Source organism: Papio anubis, chromosome 10 (genome assembly GCF_008728515.1).
Source record: "Papio anubis isolate 15944 chromosome 10, Panubis1.0, whole genome shotgun sequence".
Taxonomy (NCBI): domain Eukaryota; kingdom Metazoa; phylum Chordata; class Mammalia; order Primates; family Cercopithecidae; genus Papio; species Papio anubis.
In genome coordinates this window covers 89,989,039-90,010,276 of record NC_044985.1, presented here as the reverse complement: position 1 = coordinate 90,010,276, position 21,238 = coordinate 89,989,039, and the positions used below count along the sequence as shown (strand labels likewise).

At 43.2% G+C, this 21,238-nt stretch overlaps 1 protein-coding gene and 1 long non-coding RNA gene across 7 annotated transcripts in view; one reads left to right on the top strand and one right to left on the bottom strand.

The window, feature by feature from the left end:
* Positions 1 to 1,977: 1,977 nt before the first annotated feature.
* LOC101006355 lies at positions 1,978 to 4,263 on the bottom strand. Its single transcript, XR_635722.4, has 2 exons — positions 4,077 to 4,263; positions 1,978 to 2,872 (listed from the first exon to the last, which is right to left on the bottom strand). It is a non-coding gene; the product is annotated as an uncharacterized LOC101006355 (long non-coding RNA).
* The window catches only part of INO80D (INO80 complex subunit D), a 96,196-nt gene continuing 77,612 nt past the window's right edge, over positions 2,655 to 21,238 (top strand). For 2 of the 6 annotated variants that reach the window (XM_009182861.4, XM_009182860.4), the window contains exon 1: positions 3,589 to 3,783. Coding sequence is in view for 1 of the 6 variants with exons in the window: in XM_009182856.4 (XP_009181120.2) it covers positions 3,456 to 3,510 (55 nt within the window). In the remaining 5 variants the exon portion in view is untranslated. Of the gene's footprint in view, positions 3,079 to 3,103; positions 3,511 to 3,588; positions 3,784 to 21,238 lie in introns of those variants that run through there. The other 4 variants (XM_003907858.4, XM_009182862.4, XM_009182859.4 and 1 more) reach the window with 4 other exon arrangements.

Below are 21,238 nucleotides of genomic sequence, written 5' to 3'. Positions count from 1 at the left end.
TGATTCTCCTGCCTCAGCCTCCAGAGTAGCTGGGATTACAGGCGCCTGCCACCACACCCAGCTAAGTTTTGTATCTTTTTTTTTTTTTTTTTTTTTTTTTTTGAGACGGAGTCTCACTCTGTCGCCCAGACTGGAGTGCAATGGTGCGATCTCAGCTCACTGCAAGCTCTGCCTCCCAGGTTCACACTATTCTCCTGCCTCAGCCTCCGGAGTAGCTGGGACTATAGGCGCCCACCACCACGCCCGGCCAATTTTCTGTATCTTTAGTAGAGACGGGGTTTCACCGTGTTAACCAGGATGGTCTCGATCTCCTGGCCTCATGATCCACCCGCCTCGGCCTCCCAAAGTGCTGGGATTACAGGCGTGAGCCACCGCGCCCAGCCAATTTTTGTATTTTTAGTAGAGACAGGGTTTCATCATGTTGGCCAGGCTGGTCTCGAACTCCTGACCTCAGTGATCCACCCACCTCAGCCTCCCAAAGTGCTGGGATTACACGCGTGAGCCACCGTGTCTGGCCTCAAGTCTTGAATATTTCGCTCAATTGATGGATAAGTATAATAGATTATAGCTAAGCAGAAGTCAAACTTTATAAAGAGGAAAGCACTGAAATGCTAAGCTGATGCAGCATAGCCCTATCCACTGGTTTCTTTGGTCACAAGGGGTATTGCAAAAAGGGTGTAGCCAGCTTAATGCAAACAAGCACATTTTATTTTAATTTTAATTTTTGGAGAAAGGGTCTCGCTTGGTTGCCCAGGCTGGTCTCAAACTCCTGGGGTTAAGCAATACTCTCACCTAGGCCTTCCAAAGTGCTGGGATTACAGACATAAGCCATGGAATCTGGCCAAACACATTTTAATTTCCTGAAAAATTCAAAACATATCTATAAAGTCATGTCTTATATAAAGAAAAATAAGTTGTTAGAAAACACATTTTTCAATTTCACTAGAAGGAAAGTAATTTTCCTTGTGATAACTAATGTGTTTGATGTCTAAATGTTTAAAAAAAATATTGTAAATAGAACATAACTTCACAACTGAGTTTTCGAAGATGGTAAGAATCAGTTAATTCTACTTAACTTTTCCACCAGAGAGGAAAAAAACCACAGAAGAAAATCCAGAATATTTAGGTAAGTACTATATTCAAAGTTATATGATAAAGGTTCAGCTAGAAACTAATAAATATTCGATATATGCATTACATCAACTCACTTTTAAATTAGGACAATTTCTAAATTTGGAACTTATTTCTAAATGCTGTGTAATAAATTTTACAAAGAAATTAAATATTCTACTGATTCAGGGCACTAATATAACAAATTCATTCCTGCCAGGTTAGTCAACATGTGTCAGAAAAGTAACTTTTAATACAAGATTTAAATCATCATCCCCAGTAGAACATACAAAGATAGTCCATTCATTTTCTATTATTTTTCTCTTTCTTCACAAAAATGGAACAATGTCTCTGCAATTCATTATCCTCCAACAAGCGTTCTATTGGAATTGATGCAAATGGGTATCCTTTGTCCCTCTCACCTCTATGCTAACAGCATTGTTTAACTCTGATCCCATTTATCTATTAAGCTTTGCTCATTTAAAAAAGTAAATTCATGACATCCACTGCAATATACAAAAAGTCACTCATACATGCTGGCAGCACATTGGAAGTTCTGAACTAACTAACAAAAATAGCCACATTTCTCAATTCTGTGACACAAAAAGCAGACAGCAACATGTGTAATGCACCAAAATCTAGCTAGAGTTTAAAGAATCTAAATAAATAAAAAAATTAAATGCCTGGATATAATTCTTAATAAACTATTCTACTTAAAGAAAAATCTAAAGCTGTCTTTAAAATCTCTTTCCAGGTTTACTGTATCCTTTCTTCATAACAGAATTTCCAGAAACAGGGGTCGTTTTTAAATCCCCAGTGATATCTGCCTTTATTTGCACTGTGGAAAATGACACACTGTATCATGCCTTTCTGGACAGTCCATAGGTTTTATTTACATTGCTTTGAGACAGAGACGAAAGACATGTTTTTTACAATTGTCTTACAGCAATCTCAGTTTTGAGAGTAACATGTAACAAATTTTCATATGCAATATATGAAAACATGTAAATATTTATATATACAATAACATAACTAGACAAATAAATGAAGTTACTATTAAGTCTCTTTAAGTACAAATTTACAAACTGACCACCAGCCACAGAACTTAGCCCTGTAATGGAGAAAGATTATTATTGGCCTGAAAAAATATTAAAATATCACTGTCACTAACATGAAAAAAATTAGAAAACAGAAAACAGTAATCACCGGAAAACCTGTGTCTTGTAATGATTTCTTTCCATCAGAAGATGCAGAAACATTTTTCCCCCTGGAGCAAATGAAAACGTTTCTCATGCACCCCCAGTTTCTTCCCTGCTTTCTCCCCCAGGCGCCGGTGTAGACTGCCGGTGTGGACTTTTTTCCAGAGATGAGGAGTAAAAATTTGTACTTTATCGGGAGCGGGTGCACTTTTCCCCCTGGCCCCCCTTTGCTCTGCCTCCAAGATGGTAGGAAAGTTGTCGTTTCGGAGGGCAGAGGAGTAGCTCTCTGGTGTTATGTCCTCGCAGTGCCTGTAGTGGTGCTGTAGGAGGCTGCTGCCTCTTCTTGTACAGCCCCGGCAGCCCTGCCTTCTTGGCTGGAGAGTATATTCAGGGATTTCCCCTTAATAATCACCGACCCTGGGAGCACTTTTTAGTTTCCAAAATAAAAATATGATCCTCACCCCTCTTGCTTGACAGGGAAAGGCTCTCGCCGGAGCCCAGGGGGGAGCAGTAGCAGCGGCAGCCGAGCTTCCTAGTCCATTGCCAGCGCCTCTCACTCTGATCTGTCAGCCCAGCCGAGGGAACAGGGGGGAAGGAGAAAAAAAAAAGCAACTGAAAGGTAAGCAGAGGCGGCCCCAGGCCCGGCCCACATCCCCGGGCTCCCGTAGGGCGGCGGGCTGGGCCGCGCAGGCTGGGCGGGCGGCGAGCGCGCTTACGTGAGGCCGGGGATTCGCCGGCCCACGCCAGGCCCCGGGCGGAGAATGAAAGGGTGAGTGGGGCCGGCGCCCGGGTGGTGGAGGCCGGGGGCCTGAGGGCCTCCGGGGCGCCCGCGGGCGGCGACGGCGGGCGGGCAGGGGTCCAGCCGGAGCCGGAGTGGGGCTAGCGGTGCGGCCTGCGCGGGCCAGGTGGGGGTGTGCGGCGAGATGGGGGGGCGCCGGTAGGCCTCGGGCCGGTAGGCCCCACGGGGGCCGCGCCCTGCCCCCGCACCCCGGGCCTCCGCGCGTCCCCTCGAGTCCTCCGGGGCCTCCAGGTGGGACAGCGGCGCTGCGGGGCCGAATCCCGCGCCGGCCCGGAGGCTCTCCCGCGGGGCGGCAGGCCCGGGCTGCCGGGACAGGGGCGTCAGGGCCTAGGAGTGGGGAGTGGGGAATGGGCGCCCGGCCCCCCTTTCCCCCGGTCTCTCGCAGACGCCCCCCAGATTCCGGTAAGAGTTGAATTTATTTATCCCCCTCCTCCGCGCTCCGGACGGCCAGGCCGGGGCGGGGCGGGGCGGGCGGCCTGGCGGGCGTGGGGTCGGGTGGAGGGGCGGTGAGGAGTCAGGTGCAGCCGCGGCCCAGAAAGTTTCCTTTTAGGTCGGAATTGGGGGCCGCTGTCTCTCCGGGGAGCCCTGGTCCTAGCGCCCGGGACCCCCCCAGGGCGTGGGGGAGCGCACTCGGCTATTTTGAAACTCTTTGCCAGTTCCTGTCCATTGAAGAAGGTACTCCGCCCCTGCACCCCTCGCCCGCGCCCCACCCAACTCCCCGCGAGCCCGTTCGGGGCTGCTAACTCCAGCCTGTTCCCCCTAGAGCCCCCCAGGTTGGGGAGAGGGCCTTCTCTTCCGGTTTGGAAAAGTTTGCAAGGGGTTTCTTAGCTTTATTAGTGACTGGGGTTTTTGGGGTGGGAAGGAGGAGGTAAACTCAGGTGGTGTTTCTGCCGGCCAGTCTTTCCCTATTGCCTTTTTTAGCCCTTACCCCACCAACGGGGGGTGTTATTTTCAGCTTGAGTACCCACCCCCTTTCATCCCGATTCCTTTGGGTCCAAAATCCCCCTTCTGGACAGCTCCGGCGGAGAGGAAGATGTAGGGAGCAGCGAGGAGACTGTCAGTGAGAGGGGCAGGATCAGGCAGGGTTTCTGGAGCAGTCCCCAGATGTAGGAGTTTCCCCTCCTTTTTGGTCACTGTCCGGTAAAACCAACACCGGAACAGATCCCAAGGGGGAGACGTGGTTGTCAGATGGCTTGGAAGCCTCCGGGATTGGGAGGAGGGAGAGGAAGTGGGCAGGGCAGCTCCCGAAACAAGGTCTACAGTTTAAGGATCAGTAGTTCATTTATTCTGATAATCACTATTTAGATTTATGTGACATTCTTATATTCGACCTAGAAATAGAATAATGGAGATTTTAAGGAAACCTAAACTTGTTATTGCCATAACTCCGAAGGGTCTGTGGAAGAGCCCTCGGAACCTCGGAAAACTACTTTGGTTTTGGGGGGGGTTGTGTGTATGTATAACATTTAAACGGAAAAAAATATAAAATATATATGTGTATGTATATATTTTATATGCATATATACACACATACATATTTTCACACACACACACGTATGTTTTCTGTTTAAATTGATTCCATTTTAGCTCTATTTTGGTGCCCTGAGCTCTGAACGTTAAAAGTAATAAACATAAATTTTCAAATGTCAATTTTCCGCTTTTCAGGGACAGGATGTTTCCCGTGGCTATGCTTACCTCCTTCTTGTTGTTGAGTGTTGAAATTGAAATGTTAATGAATCCTTCCACCCCCCACTGCCAGCCCCCATTGTGGGCGTGTTTGGAGAGGTTATTTTGCATCGTTTAATTGTTGGCTTTTTCCTTTTTTTTTTTTTTTTTTGGTGAGCTTAGGGCAGAGTGTTGTGTTTGTGTGCGGTGTCCTGCTTGGTAGCAGGCTGGAGTTTGCTGGCAGGAGATGTCCCACATTCTGCCCGCTCAGTACCCCCAGCACTGTTAGCGAAAAGCTGCCACTTGCAGGGCAATGGGTAACCCACGACTTTCAGTGCTGACTTCTGTGAGGCTTCGAAGTGAGACTCATGTGATTCTTCTAGGTGTGTGCCTTTCGTTTCCTTTGGTCTGCCTGAGATCAAATTCTTTTTCTCCACAATGATAGATATCCGGTCATTTAGCATTGAGCTTAAGAAAATCTTGATATTTGAGATTGTATGGATCTGATACAAAAATGCAAATTACATTTAATGGTTGTTTTAAGTTTGTTGATTAATTGAAATTGCTTATTGACTTGGATATTTTCATAAACATGTGTGCCAAAAATCGTTACTGCTATTATAGTTTGTCCTTATTTTTAGAGCATATACTGAATGGAAAAAAATCATTCTTAGTCGTTTTTCTTGGGACATTTTAAGGTTTGAAAAAAATTATTGCCTCATTATTTGGTATTTCAAAGGTGTATTGTTGATTTCACATTCCTAAGCTTTCCAAAACTATATATGTACAAATACCAAAAAAGTTTTGTACTTTTTCCCACCCTATCTCAAACATGTATTAATTTCCTAACGTGATCTCCTAATGGGCTACTTTATTTCCTGAAGGAATGACAGGTTTGATACTTTTAAAAGTTACATTCCATTTGAAATTAATAAAAGATTTTCAGGTCAAATACTGAATTAACTTTAAATTACTAAGGGAATATGCTTGTTTACTATTAAATGTTAGTTTAAAAAGTAAATGGTTAGTATAATTACAAGTCTGAAATAATCAAGTTTTCTTTCCTCTGGAAGATTTTTAGGAGAAAATTTGTATACCCCATTCCGACGTTTTCTCAGCAAATCATGTTGCTACTGTTTTTAGAGAAATAAAAAATTTTAGTTTAGAAGGAATTAAACATTTCTGAGAGCACCCAAAATTGACATTTCAAAAAAATGCTAAACTATTTGTTCATACCTGAGATGTTCTTTGAGGGTTAGCAGCTCTCACTCTCCAGGTTTGGTACGGTGGTTATGGCTAATGAAAAGTCATTTATATTTGATTACAGTTAGAACAATATTCTCAGACAATTCTCTTCCCCCCTCCCCCACACCCGGTAACTGGTAAAACAATGGTTGAATAGGTGAGACTGGGTTGGAGGCAGCAAATTGTCCCCAATGCTAAGTCAGTTTAACTTATACATGCAGCTCTGTGCTAGGCAAAACAAACAGCAGCAGAGTCTCCTCACTCCTTCAAGCAAGAGTTTGTCCCAGAGGTCCTGACTGTAAAGGCTGATTTTTGACAATGCTCCTGGCTAGTTTGAGATACTGAGGAAATACTCAATTTAAAACCTTAAGCCTCACTCTGTTCCCTCCTTGCACGTAAGGTGACAGACTACTTGGTTCTCATCCTTTCACAGAATGTGATTTAAGATGAGTTTTTAGGCTGGGCGCGATGGCTGACGCTTGTAATCCCAGCACTTTATGGCTCACGCCTGTAATCCCAGCACTTTGGGAGGCTGAGGCGGTCGGGAGTTCGAGACCAGCCTGACCAACATGGAGAAACCCCGTCTTTACCAAAAATACAAAATTAAAATTAGCTGGGTGTCGTGGTGTATGCCTGTAACCCCAGCTACGCGGGAGGCTGAGGCAGGAGAATCGCTTGGACCTGGGAGGCGGAGGTTGCAGTGAGCTGAGATTGCACCATTGCACTCCAGCCTGGGCAACAAGAGCGAAACTCCGTCTCCAAAAAAAAAAAAAAAGGACGAGTTTTTGGTGAAATTTTATTTGTAGCATGACATCTTACAGTGACACCTTTAGACTGGGCTTTGAGTTCTGATCCCAGTCCTTCCGCTGGGCAATTTACTTAATCTTTGGTTTCTTTAACTGAAAATGGGAATAAAATTCTTCGATATAAGGGTTAGATGAGATAGCTATGTGTTTGGCCCATAATAGTATTAATTAAATGTTAATTCCACTAGGCCACTTTTCTTTCTTTCTTTTTTTTTTTTTGAGTCAGGGGCTCACTGTGTTGTCCAGCCTGGAGTACAGTGGCATGATTACAGCTCACTGCAGCCTCAACCTCCTGGGCTCCAGTGATCCTCCTCAAGTGTGCCTGTAGTCAGCAAGGACTACAGGTGTGTGCCACCATACAAGGCTAATTTTTGTATTTTTGGTAGAGACGGGGTTTCCCCATGTTGCCCAGGCTGGTCTCAAACTCCTGGATGCAAGGGATCTGCCCGCCTCAGTCTCCCCAGGTGGATCATGACAATTACTTAATCTGATTAAGTCTCAGTTTTCTTCATCTGTAAAAGGGGATGATAATAGTACCTACTTCATAGGGTTACTGTGAAGACTCAATGAGGAATTGAACGTAAAGCCTTTAGAATGGTTCCTGGAGCATAACCTTTATATTTTCTTGGTGCATAACTTTTTCTGGTACATAACTTTTTTTTTTTTTAAAGATTTTTAATATTCTTGATGTGAATTTTTAATGAGTTCTTGCCTCAGTATATATTAATAATACTAATAAGTATTTGAGTACAGAAAGAATATTATAATTACTTTAATGGGGCAAATAAATCTATTTTTGCCAGTAAAAAATTGTGCAGTATGTTCAGTTTCAGCGGCTTCATGTTAGTGTAGTCTCTGCTGTTTGAATTTGGAACTGGCCAATATAAAGGTATGGTAAGTACACCAAGGGCAAAGGAGCTTAAGGTGGGTTTGCTTCACTCCTGGTTCCCCTCTTTCAGGTTTTGAAGTGTTCTTGTGAGTCCCCACGAACCATAGTGTTGCGTGGTTTTGAAGGCACTGAGCAGTTTGTGGCCTTGATAGGCTCACTTTAGAGTCCTGGGCTTGACTTGATTGGTAGGAGCAGCTGCTGGTTCATTCATTTAACAGATTAGCTTCTTTGTGGTAGCTCTGAGCTTTGCAATACAAAGACACATTCTCTGCCCTTGAGGAGTTTTTAGTCTATTGGAGAAGAAAAATAAGCTGACATTTACAATGTCAATGTGAATGTTAAGTGATAGCTTAGCCTGGAGGAATATTCTTCTATTCTGGCCTAAAGGGCAGGCTAGGTTTTAAAGTGAGGGCTTTACAGGGGAAGTTTCTGTCCTAAGCGAATGGGAGGAGTTAGGCATTCCAGAAGGTGTGACCTGTAAGTAGGAATCACAGTTTAGGGACAAAAGACTATCCTGTGTTGCAAATTATGGTTCTGTTACCGCCCTGGAGTTGGAGGAGGAGGGGAATAAAGAGTGAGAGGGAAAGGTCAGTCTGGCTAGGACCTAAGGAGTTTCTGTGTTAGGGTAAGGAGTTTGGATTTCTTTTATGTTACAGGCACACCCTGAAAGCCTTTGGCCACATAAATTACTTGAGATTTAGAGGATTTGAGTTGTACGGAGTAGGAAGAAGGAGAACAAGACTGTAATTAGACTAGTGAAGCAGCTCCTGACAAGAGATTTGAAGAGGGTTTGAACTAAGGTGGTGGCAATGGCAATTAAGAGGAGGAGGTGGCAGAGGCAGGTTAAGGAGGTAAGGCGATCTCAGGTGGACTGGATGTAAAGATGGGACTCATCCTCACAGATGGCAGCTGAAATGGCAGAAGTAGATAAATTTGGGCTAGTCAGTGGTTCTTAGTCTTAGACACTTCTCCAGAAAAATCCACATATGCAGTTGTATACATTTGGTTTGAAACCTGGGGTAGGCTTGTTACCATGGCTCACAACTGTAGTCCCAGCACTTTGGGAGGCCAAGGTGGGCAGATCACTTGAGTTCAGGAGTTTGAGACCAGCCTGGGCAACATGGTGAAACCCTGTCTCTACAAAAAATACAAAAATTAGCCCGGTGTGGTAGTGCATTTTTGTAGTCCCAGCTACTCAGGAGGCTGAGGTGAGAGGATCACTTGAACTCAGGAGGTCAAGGTTGCAGTGAACCTTGATCACACCACTGCGCTTCAGCCTGGGCGGCAAAGGGAGAACTTGTCTCAAAAAAAAAAAAAAAAAAAGATAAAAGTAAGCCTATAGAAATGTTTTGTTTGACCTACACTTTTTGTGATGGTCTCTGATTTTTCATCAGTGCCTTTTCATATATGAGGAAACAGATTTATAAAATAACTTAGTCAGGGTTACATGTCTTTTTCTTTTCTTTTTTGAAACAAAGTCTCACTCTGTCGCCCAGCCTAGAGTGCAGTGGTGCGATTGGCTCACTGCAATCTCTGCTTCCCAGATTCAAGCAGTTCTCTGCCCCAGCCTCCCGAGTAGCTGGGATTACAGGAGCCCACCACCGCACCTGGTAATTTTTGTGTTTTTAGTAGAGACAGGGTTTCACCATCTTGGCCAGGCTTGTCTTGAACTCCTGACCTCATGATCCACCTGCCTTGGCCTCCCAAAGTGCTGGGATTACAGGTGTGAGTCACCATGCCTGGCTGCCTCAGCCTCCTGAGTAACTGGGACTATAGGCACGTGCCACCATGCCGGCTAATTTTTGTATTTTTAGTAGAGACGGGGTTTCACCATGTTGGCCGGGCTGATCTTGAACTCCTGACCTCGGGTGATTCACCTGCCTTGGTCTCCCAAAGTGTTGGGATTACAGGCCTGAGCCGCTGTGCCCGGCCCTATCTTTTTTTAAAAACACGGAAGAGCTGGAAGTTCTGGGTCTACCTTTTTTATTTTTTTAAACTTTGCAACAACTTGCTGGAAATAATTTGAGCAAGGTTTGCCAAAGAATGCCCCTGGCCTACTCTTCCAGCCCATGTAGGCATTTCATCTTGCACCCCTGTAAAGTAAGATTAAATGAACCTTGGAGTATACTGGCATGGAAGCAAGGGGGCCAAGAGAAAAGAACCCACTGACTGGTCAGAAAGGAGAGATTTTCAAGAAAGAGAAAGTGGTCATCAGTGTCAGATGCCGCAGAGAGGTCCAGTTAGCTGAAGAAGGAAAAGTGTATGTGGAATTCAGTAACAAAGAGGCCATTAGTTTCAGATTTTTAGAACAAAAGAACTTTGAGGAGTAGAACTACAACTTAGTTTTTCTTCTTTCCTCTTGTCCTGTAATGCAGGGTTTCTGTAACAACAGAGAGTGACTGTGACATGGATAAGAACTCAGAAGGCATTTGTCGTGAAGGATTATTAACTGAACTAATAAATACTGTACCCAGATCAGTCAAACTGTGCTCATTCTGCTAGTGTTTTCCATCCCAAGAACATTAGTATTTAAGTGTTCTATAGAATGTAGGAAATATTTTTGATATTAGATTTTTAATGAGGATTATAGGAAACTATTCAGAAAACCACTAACAGCTAGAGGATGTGTTTTAGTCCTACAGATTCTAGATCAAAATGATAATACAAATAAACCACTACTTAACTGCTTCTAATGGTAGTTTTTTTTTTTTTGAGACAGAGTCTCTCTCTGTCGCCCAGGTTGCCCAGGCTGGAGTGCAGTGGCGCTATCTCGGCTCACTGCAAGCTCCACCTCCCAGGTTCGCGCCATTCTCCTGCCTTAGCCTCCTGAGTAGCTGGGACTACAGGTGCCTGCCACCACGCCCAGCTAATTTTATTCTTTTTTTGTATTTTTAGTAGAGACTGGGTTTCACCGTGTTAACCAGGATGGTCTCGATCTCCTGACCTCGTGATCCACCTGCCTTGGCCTCCCAAAGGGCTGGGATTACAGGCGCGAGCCACCGCGCCCAGCTTCTAATGGTAGTTAATATTAAGTGATTACTATATGCTGGGGTTACAGTTCATGAAATACCTAATTTAATTATCCTAAGCAACTCAATGAGGTACATACAATTACAATCTTCCCTTTACAGATGAGAAGACTGAAGCCTAAATAACTTGCCCAAGGTCTTATACTTAGTAATTAGCAGAACCAGATTTGAGCCCCCTCTCTGATACCTGGCAGAGCCAATGAGTGATCTCTTTTGCTGCATAAACTATCCTTACCTTTCTAATAGAGCAGAGAAGGACCTAGTGTAAAGTTCATTGAAATTCCTAATGCAAACTTATTTGTACAATGCTGTCTCTGAGTACAGTATATGGCACATACTAGGCATTCAATAAGCATTATTTTAAAATATTCTGGTTTGAACTTGATTATAATGAATGTTGTTTATATTTTTGAGTGATAAGCAGTTTTCTCACTGCTTCTTTCTCTTCCAGTTACATCAGTTGATAGATTTTCATCATTCCTCAGTCTGATTTTATTATTTTTTACATTTATAATATAGATGTTAGGTTCTTAAAATCAATATAGTCATCTGTTTAGTATCTCATTACATTTTTATGCTTCATCAAGTTGAATTAAAACTCATTTAAAAAAGATATAACATGGAAAAATGTTTTTAAGAGTTTATGATACTCTAAATATGATTTTAACAGGATCCACTCTTTCTGGGATAAGTAAATATTCTTTTCATTTGCATTAAGTATATTAGAAAACAAACATTCTGATAATTTAGTAGGCTGATGTTAGTTTTATTTATTTTATTTTGTTTATTGTAAAGACAAGGGTTTCACTACATTGCCCAGGCTGGTGTTGAACTCCTGGGCTCAAGTAATCCTTCTGCCGTAGCCTCCCAACATTCTGGTATTACGGTGTGAGCCACTGTGCCCAGTCTCACACTAGGGTTTTTTGTTTTTTTGTTTTTTTGGTTTTTTTTTGGTATGGAGTCTCACTCTGTCGCCCAGGCTGGAGTGCAGTGGTGCGATCTTGGCTCACCGCAACCTCCACCTCCCGGGTACAAGCAGTTCTCCTGTCTCAGCCTCTGGAGTACCTGGATTACAAGCATGCACCACCACGCCCAGCTAATATTTGTATTTTGTAGAGACTGGGTTTCACCATGTTGGCCAGGCTGGTCTCGAACTCCTGACCTCAAGTGATCTGCTCGCTTCAGCTTCCCAAGGTGCTGAGATTACAGGTATGAGCCACTGCACCTGGCATCTCACGCCAGTTTAAAAAAAATTATAAGGTATGGACTGGGCACGATGGCTCATGCCTGTAATTCCAGCACTTTGGGAGGCCAGGGTGGGTGGATCACTTGAGGTCAGGAGTTTGAGAACACCCTGGCCAACATGTTGAAACCCCTCGTGTCTACTAAAAATACAAAAATTAGCCGGGCGTGGTGGCACATGTCTGTAATTCCAGCCACTTGGGAGGCTGAGGCAGGAGAATCACTTGAAAAAGGGCAACAGAGGTTGCAGTGAGCCGGGATTGTGCCACTGCACTCCAGCCTGGGCAACAGAGTGAGATTCTGTCTCTCAAAAAAAAAAAAAATTATAAGGTATTTCGTAGATCTAGGCTCTTTAAAAGTGGTAGGATATGAAATTACAGATGGCAATTAGAGAAAAATAGTGTGGCAGTGAAATGAACATGTTTCTGAACTAGGAGAATCAAAAAGAACAGCAATGACATAGATTCCACAGGGAGGTGATAAAGTGGTAGTCCCAAAGAGAAGAATGTTCATATTTTTGTCAAATTGTTTTGTGGTTGTCATTGGAAGACTGAAAGGGCTGCTGGCTGCTTTTGTTAAAAGTGTATCTTCCTTACTTTTCTACTTGATAATGTCTTATTCCTCTGTATTTGTAAGAAGTAAGAAGCTACGGAAATGAATTGTTCAATTTTCCTATTAAACTCGGTGCATAATATCAAAGAGGATTTAAAAAAAAATTTTTTTTTTGAGACGGAGTTTTGCTCTTGTTGCTCAGGCTAGAGTGCAGTGGCGCGATCTCAGCTCACAGCAACCTCTGCCTCCTGGGTTTAAGCGATTCTCCTGCCTCAGCCTCCCAAGTAGCTGGGATTACAGGCACGTGCCACCACGCCCGGATAATTTCGTAGTTTTAGTAGAGACAGGGTTTCTCCATGTTGGTCAGGTTGGTCTTGAACTCCTGACCTCAGTTGATCCTCCCACCTCAGTCTCCCAGAGTGCTGAGATTACAGGCGTGAGCCACCGTGCCTAGCCCCAGGGCGGATTTTTATTAAACCTAAACCTAATCATATTTCCTACTTTTTTTTTTTTTTTTGAGACAAAGTTTCGCTCTGTGGCCCAGGTTGGAGTGCAACGGCGTGGTCTCAGCTCACTGCAACCTCCGCCTCCCGGGTTCAAGCGATTCTCCTACCTCAGCCTCCCTAGTAGCTGGGATTACACCCACCATCATGCCCGGCTAATTTTTGTATGTTTGTAGAGATGGGGTTTCACCATGTTGGCCAGGTTGGTCTTGAACTCCTGACCTCAGATGACCCGCCTGTCTTGGCCTCCCAAAGTGTTGGGATAACAGGAATGAGCCTCCGTGCCCAGCTATTTCCTACTCTTGAATTCTAGTATATGGATATTTATGCTGTTGAAATATTTCTTCTGTGAGACTTGAATATTTTCTATTCTCAGTAATGGTTATTTCCATTTTTTGGTAATAACAGTGTATATTCTGCTGCTGCTCTACAGTGCTTAATTACCTGCATTTTCTCCTTTAAGGGAGCATAGGTCTGTTTATATGCTAAGCAAGTTGTCTCCACCGCTGAGGATGATATTTGCTAGAATTGTTAATAAATTTAGTTTGGCTAAGGTTTTTTTTCTTCCCTTTTAAAGTGATATTCATCATGTATTAAAAAGTAGAGCTTGGCTGGACGTGGTGGTTTACGCCTGTAATCCCAGCAGTTTGGGAGGCTGAGGCAGGAGGCTCACTGAGACCAGGAGTTTGAGACCGGCTGGGCAACATAGTGAGACACCCCCCTTTTCTAAAAACAAAAACAAAAAAAGATAGTGCTTAGTTTTAGCCTTTTGGTTGCATGAATTAGGAAATGTGATAGGCTGAGCGTAGTGGTTTAGGCCTATAATCCCAGCACTTTGGGAGGCCGATGCTGGTGAATGGCTTGAGCCTAGAGGTTTGAGACCATCCTGGGCAACACGGTGAAACCCCATATCTACTAAAGATATGAAAAATTAGCCGGGCATGGTGGCATATTCCTGTGGCCCCAGCTCCCTGGGAGGTTGAGGTGGAAGGATCACTTGAGCCAGGGAGGTCAAGGCTTCAGTAAGGCGTAATCATACCACTGCACTCCGGCCTGGGTGGCAGAGCAAGACCCTGTCTCAGAAAAAAAGAAGGAAAGGAAAGAAAGAAAGAAAGAAAATGCGATAATATTTATATATCAGGGTCTAAAAGACATTTGATTAAGATTACATGGGCTTTATATATTATATGTTTCCATTCTTATTTATATCTTGCACTGAATGCCAAAGAGTGAAAGTTATGTGAACATCTTTAGTAAAATCAGGGTAAAAAATGCCAGCTGTGGAAGGCTAGGGGTAAAGAGTGAAAAATATGTAGGATTTTTTCTGAGAACTGCCTTAATGCGTTTGTCATAACTTCTTTGTTTAAAAAAGGAGAAGTTTATTAACGTAGAGAAGACCAGATATTCATCAGTTTCCAGTTTACAGAACAGTGATTTTGATACTACAGTAATACTCAATTAGAAGAAATTTAGGCTGGTTGTGGTGGCTCATGCCTGTAATCCCAGCACTTTGGGAGGTGAAGCAGGAGGATCACTGGAGGCTAGGAGTTCGAGACCAGCCTGGGCAATGTAGTGAGACTCCATGTCTAAAATAAATTAAAAAGTTAGTTGGGCACAGTGATGCATGCCTGTAGTCCCAGCTACTTGGGAGGCTAAGGTAAAAGGATCACTTGAGCCCAGGAGCTTGAGGTTGCAATTAGCTATGATTGTGCCACTGTACACTCTAGGCTTGACAAGAGAGCAAGACTCTGTCTCTTAAAAAAGAAAAAAAAAGAAAGAAGAAAGTTAGATTTCAAAATCATTACAAATTATTATTAATGTATTTGTTGTAAAAAAATTCTGTAGTAAGTATGCTTTATGGTTTTGATATTATTGTGGAATATTTTACTATTCAAAATTTTAAAAGATATTTGTGGTTAATGATAGCAAATACTGACATCTCTATTTTTCCTTCTCCAAACCAACTTTAAAAATAGGGAGAATTCGAAACAGAAACTAAACTGAAGCTTTGACAATTACTGTAACCTTGTAACCAAAATATATGAATTATGGCCAGGCACGGTGGCTCATGCCTGTAATCCTAGCACTTTGGGAGGCCGAACTGGATGGATCATCTGAGGATAGGAGTTCGAGACCAGCCTGGCCAACATGGCGAAATCCCGTCTCTACTAAAAATACAAAAAAATTAGCCGGGCGTGGTGGAGGGCACCTATAATCCCAGCTACTCAGGAGGCTGAGGCAGGAGAATGGCTTGAACCAGGGGGCGGAGGTTGCAGTGAGCCGAGATCAAACCATTGCACTCCAGCCTGGGTGACAGAGCGAGACTCTGTCTCAAAAAAAAAACAACAGAAACTCCCTCAAAAAACCCAAAGTATATGAATTAGTACTATTAAGTGCAGTGAAAACTGAACCAGGGCAAGAGAAGATGCCAAGACAGGATGATTTCCTCTATAGACCCAGGCAAAGTAAAGGAAGAAACTTTCTCCCAAGAAAGTAACACACCCCGAGGACAAAACCAGTAATCCCCGTGCAAGGATGGCAAAGTTGGATCTGTATGTTGGGCTCCCTGTGTGGCAGGAGGGGTTGGGCTGAGTTACAAACCGTGCAGTCCTACCAGTTTTGTAGGAAGTTCAGAGTGGAGGAGAAACTGGCAGCAAGCAGCCTTTCAGCTGCTGATCTTGGTCATGTGAAGAGAAATAAAGCCTAAATTATCACCCCACCCCCAAATCTATGCCATGTGGGCTCCTGTGAGTTAGGGAACATAGTCCAGCATGGAGTCAAGCCTCAAGGGAAAGTGAAAAAATAGTTCCTATGGTAGAAGGTGGGGGTGAGACATAGCTCCTCTGAAACTAGAGTTTAAAAATGAGCTATAAAAGCTCAAGAAATAAAAGACAACAGAAGGATATAAGAGTGAGCTGTTGGAATCAGGGTACAAAATAGGAGAAAAGTAACATTGCAGAAACGTTCAAAGCAGCAAATATCAACTGTAGCTGGGGGTAACGGAGGCAAGCTTGAGAAATTTGAGCAACCCAAAATGGAACAAATAAAAATGAAGAAAGACTAGAGAGAGTGATAGATAGAGAATACAGTAAATCTAGCATGCCAATAATTGATACCCCTGAAGCTGTTGGCAGAATAAATCAAGCAGAAAGCAATGCCACCACATTAAGGAAGAGTTTCCCACAAGAAAAGAAGATTTGAAGGCAGGTGTGGTAACATGCACCTGTAGTCCCAGCTACAGTGGAGGATCGCTTGAGCCCAGGAGTTCAATCCAGCTTGGATATTATAGTGAGACCTCATCTCTTTTTTTTTTAAAAAAAAAAAAAAAAAAAAAAAAAGCCGGGCGTGGTGGCTCATGCCTGTAATCCCAGCACTTTGGGAGGCCGAGGCGGGCAGATCACCTGAGGTTACGAGTTCGAGACCAGCCTGACCAATATGATGAAACCCCATCTCTACTAAAAATACTAAAATTACCCGGGCATGGTGGCATGCGCCTGTAACCCCAGCTACTCAGGAGGCTGAAGCTGGAGAATCGCTTGAATCCAGGAGATGGAAGTTGCAGTGAGCCAAGATCGTGCCATTGCACTCCAGCCTGGGCAACAAGAGTGAAACTCCATCTCAAAAAAAAAAAAGAAAAATATTTAAAATTTTAGAACAGTGTCTAGTCTTTAAATAGACTTTTACTGTTAGGTCAAAATGCAAAAAAAAAAAAGAAAAAGAAAAAAAAAATCAAGTCCCCTAGAAAATCAAGAAATTGGCCTCAGGCTTTTTGAACATGAAACAATATATACAAAGTCAGTAGATTAAAAAATGTACAACCCAAGAATTTTATGTCCAGACAAGCTGTTAAGTATAACACCAATTGACATCTTTTGTTTTCTTTTCTTTTTTTGAGACAGGGTCTCATTCTGTTGCCCAGGCTGGAGTGCAGTGGTGCAGTTTTGGCGCACTGTAGCCTCGACCTCTCAGGCCCAAGCAATCCTTTCATCTCAGCCTCCCAAGTAACTAGGACTACAGGCGTGTGCCACCACACCCGGCTAATTTTTGTTTTGTTTTGTTTTGTTTTTAACAGAGGTGGTGTTTTCCCCTTGTTGGCCATGCTGGTCTTGAACTCCTGACCTCAAGTGATCCACCCACCTCACCTTGGCCTCCCAAAGTGCTGGGATTACAAGCGTGAGCCTCTGCACCTGGCCTAATTTTTGTATTCTTTATAGAGATAGGGTTTCGCACTGTTACCCAGGCTGGCTTTGAACTCCTGAGCTCAAGCAGTCTGCATGCCTCAGCCTCCCAAGGTGCTGGGATTATAGGCGTGCACCACCATACCTGGCCAACATATATTTTCAAATGGAAAAATCATGGCTTATAGTTTCCACAAATCAGCTCTTGGCAGGGAAAGAAAAGAGAGGAGACTGTATTATAAACTGTTAAATCAAGAAGTGAATGGAAGACTAAGTTAAAAAAATTATTTTGCATTGAATAAATTTAAATGTAGAACTAAGAACAACAACAGGAAAAAGCCTTGAGAGTTAGGGCTGCGTAGGTCGTTGCAAGTCTGGAAATTTTTCTCAGTATTTATAACATGGGATCAATTGCAGTAATGCTGATAAGTATACTAATTTTCTTAGTGTGGAGTAAAAAAGTGTTATCTAAAGGAGATAGACTGCAATTCTTCTAAGAAAACAGACTACAGTTGACCCTTAAACAACTTGAGAGTAGAGATACCAACCCCACATGTTGAAAATCCACATTATAACTTTTTTTTTTTTTTTTTTTTGAGATGGAGTCTCGCTCCCATTGTGCAGGCTGAAGTGCAGTGGCTCACTGCAAACTCCACCTCCCAGGTTCAAGCAATTCTCCTTCTTCAGCCTCCCGAGTAGCTGGGATTACAGGCGCCCGCCACCATGCCCGGCTAATTTTTGTATTTTTAGTGGAGATGGGGTTTCACCATGTTGGCCAGCTGGTCTCAAACTCCTGACCCCAGGTGATCCACTCGTCTCGGCCTCCCAAAGTGCTAGAATGACAGGCATGAGCCACCACACCCGACCGTATTAGAACTTTTGACTGCCCAAGAACTTAACTGATAGCCTACTGTTAACTAGGAGCCTTGCTGAAAACATAAACAGATTAACACATATTTTGTATAGGTATTATAATATGACAAACAGTAAGCTACAGAAAAGAAAATGTTATTAAGAAAACCATAAGGAAAATATATTTAGTATTAATTGGAAGTGAATCATCATAAAAGTCTTCACATTAGATGGAGGAAAAAGAGAAGGGTTGGTCTTACTGTCAGGGTAGCAGAGGAGAAAAAAAATCCACGTATAAGTAGAACTACACAGTTAAAACCTTTGTACTGAATATAGTGAAATGTATAAAGGCTAAAGGCAATACAAAATATAATAGGATTAGGATGAAACAGGTCATAAATATAAAATTATAAATTGGATAAACTCATTTATTAAAAGAAAATGACTTGGACCAGGCAGGGTGACTCACTCCTGTAATCCCAGCACTTTGGGAGGCCCAGGCAGGGGGATCGCTTGAGACCAGGAGTTCAGGACCAGCCTAGGCAACATGGTGAAAGCTCGCCTCTACAAAAACTACAGAAAATTAGCCATGTGTAATGGTATGTACCTGTAGTCCCAGCTACCCAGTAGACTGAGGTAGGATTGCTTAAGCCCTGGAGGTTGAGGCTGCAGTGAGTGGTGATCGTGCCACTACACTCCAGCCTGGGTGACAAGAGTGAGACACTGTTGGCCTCAAAAAGAAAAGAAAAGAAAAAAAATTGCTCAAAAGTAAAATGATTCAGATTGGGCAAAAAGTCAAACCCAACAAGAGTTGCATCTAAAAGGGATCAGCAAATAACATGTTAGTAAATAGTTTTATCTTTGTGGCCATATGATATCTGTTGCAACTACTAAATTTTACCACTATAGCACAGAAGCAGCCATGGACAGTATGTAAATGAATGAGCATGGCTGTGTTCCAATAAAACTTTACTTACAAAAACAGACAGTGGGCCACATTTGTCCTGTAAGAAATAGTTTAGTTTGCTGACGTGTGATCTAAAACATAATGTGGCTAGGCACAGTGGCTCATGCCTGTAATCCCAGCACTTTGGAAGGCCAAAGCGGGAGGATATCTTGAGTGCAGGAGTTTGAGACCAGCCTGGGCAGCATAGCAAGACCCAGACTCTCTAAAAAATTTAAAAAATTAGCCAGATGGTGGCACTTATAGTACTGGCTGCCAGGAAGTAGAGCCAGGAGGAGGATCACCAGGCCCAGAGAGAGGTTGGGGAGTTGCAGTGAGTACAGTCATTGCCACTGCAATCCCAGCCTGAACAGCAAAGTGAGACCCTATCCTCAAAATAAAAATAAAATAAAATGAGACATACAGCACAGTCCCTCAAAGGACAGAGGAACAAAAGTGCAGACTAGAAAGAGAGAGAGAGTGGCTGAGAGGTGTAGTGGCTCAAAATATATAATCCCAGCACTTTGGGAGGCCCGGGGGCAGGGAGGCGGATCAAGGGAGTCGGGAGATGGGAGCCATCCTGGCTGACAGTGCGAACTCCCGTCTCCTCCTAAAAAAAATACAAAAAGAAACTTAAGCTAAATTTGAGTGGCTGAGGCGCCTGTAGTCCCAGCAGCAGCTACTGGGAAGGCTAGAGGGGCAGGAGGAATGCGTAAACCCAGGAGTGGGCTTGGCAGTGAGCTAGAGATCCAGCCTGCACACACTCCAGCCTAGAGGCGGAAACAGAGCCAAGACTCCGTCTCAAAAAAGAAATCTGGGCAAGACTCGACAAATTCAAACCAAAAAAGCAATAGTTCAAATATTTGTGTCAGTCAAGGTTGAATTCATCACAAAATGCATCAGTTGAGTTGCATTTGTTGTTGTTGTTGTTGTTGTTTTGAAACAGGGTTTCCCTCTGTTGCCCAGGCTGGAGTGCAGTGGCACCATCTCGGCGCACTGCAACTTCATATCCTTCTATACCTACCCTCAGATTTCTTTCTATGATTTGTAAAATCCTCTCATACCTACAGACATGTAGATTCCTCTTTTTTCTTGAAGTTCTTATAGGTTTCTTGGAACTAATTTGTGAAAGATACGTGTGTGTTTGGCTTGTGGGTGAGTAGAGCAAAGATGGTGAAAAATGAAAAATGGCATGGATTTACTTTGAAATATTTCCTGTCCCAAACATCCAGGGCAGCTAAATTTAAATGTTTATGTTTTATAATTTTCAAATTTAAAAAATTTTAATGGACACAAAATAATTGTACATATTCGTGGGGTATATAGTGATGTTTTGGTTCATATAATGTATAGTGATCAGCAGGGTAATTAGAATATCTGTCATCTCAAACATCATTTTTTTGTGTATTGGGAACATTCAATATCCTCCTTCTAGCTATTCAAAACTATGTAATAATTATGGTTAACTAGAGCCATCCTACAGTGCTAGAGAACATTAGGGCTTATTCCTCCCATCTAGCCATAATTTTGCATCCTTTAACAAATCTCTTCCTATTCTCTTCTTTCCCCTACCTTTCCCAGTCTTTATCTTGTAGTCTGTGTTCTACTTTTTACTTCTTTTTTTTTTTTTTTTTTTTTTTTTTTTGGAGACAGTTGCACTCTGTTGCCCAGGCTGGAGTGCAGTGGCGCCATCTCAGCACACTGCAACCTCCACCTCCTGGGTTCAAGCGACTCTCCTTCCTTAGCCTCCCCAGTAGCTGGGATTACAGGCACCCACCACCACTCCTGGCTACTTTTTGTATTTTAGTAGAGACAGTATTTCACCATGTTGGCCAGGCTGGTCTTGAACTCCTAAGCTCAAATGATCCACCTGCCTTGGCCTCCAAAATGCTAGGATTACAGGCATAAGCCACCACGCCCGGCCTGCTTTTTACTTCTAGGAGATCAACTTTTTTAAGTGACTACATAAGTGAAAACATGTGTGTTTAATTTTCCATACCTCATTTATTTCACGTAAGATAATGTCTTCTAGTTCTATCCATACTGCTGTGAACAAGAGAATTTTTTCTTTTTTTTTTGGCGGGAATGGAGTCTTGCTCTGTCGCCCCTGCTGGAGTGCAGTAGTGCGATCTCGGCTCACTGCAACCTCCGCCTCCCGGGTTCAAGTGATTCTCCTGCCTCAGCCTCCCATGTAGCTGGGATTACAGAGTGCCACCACCCTCAGCT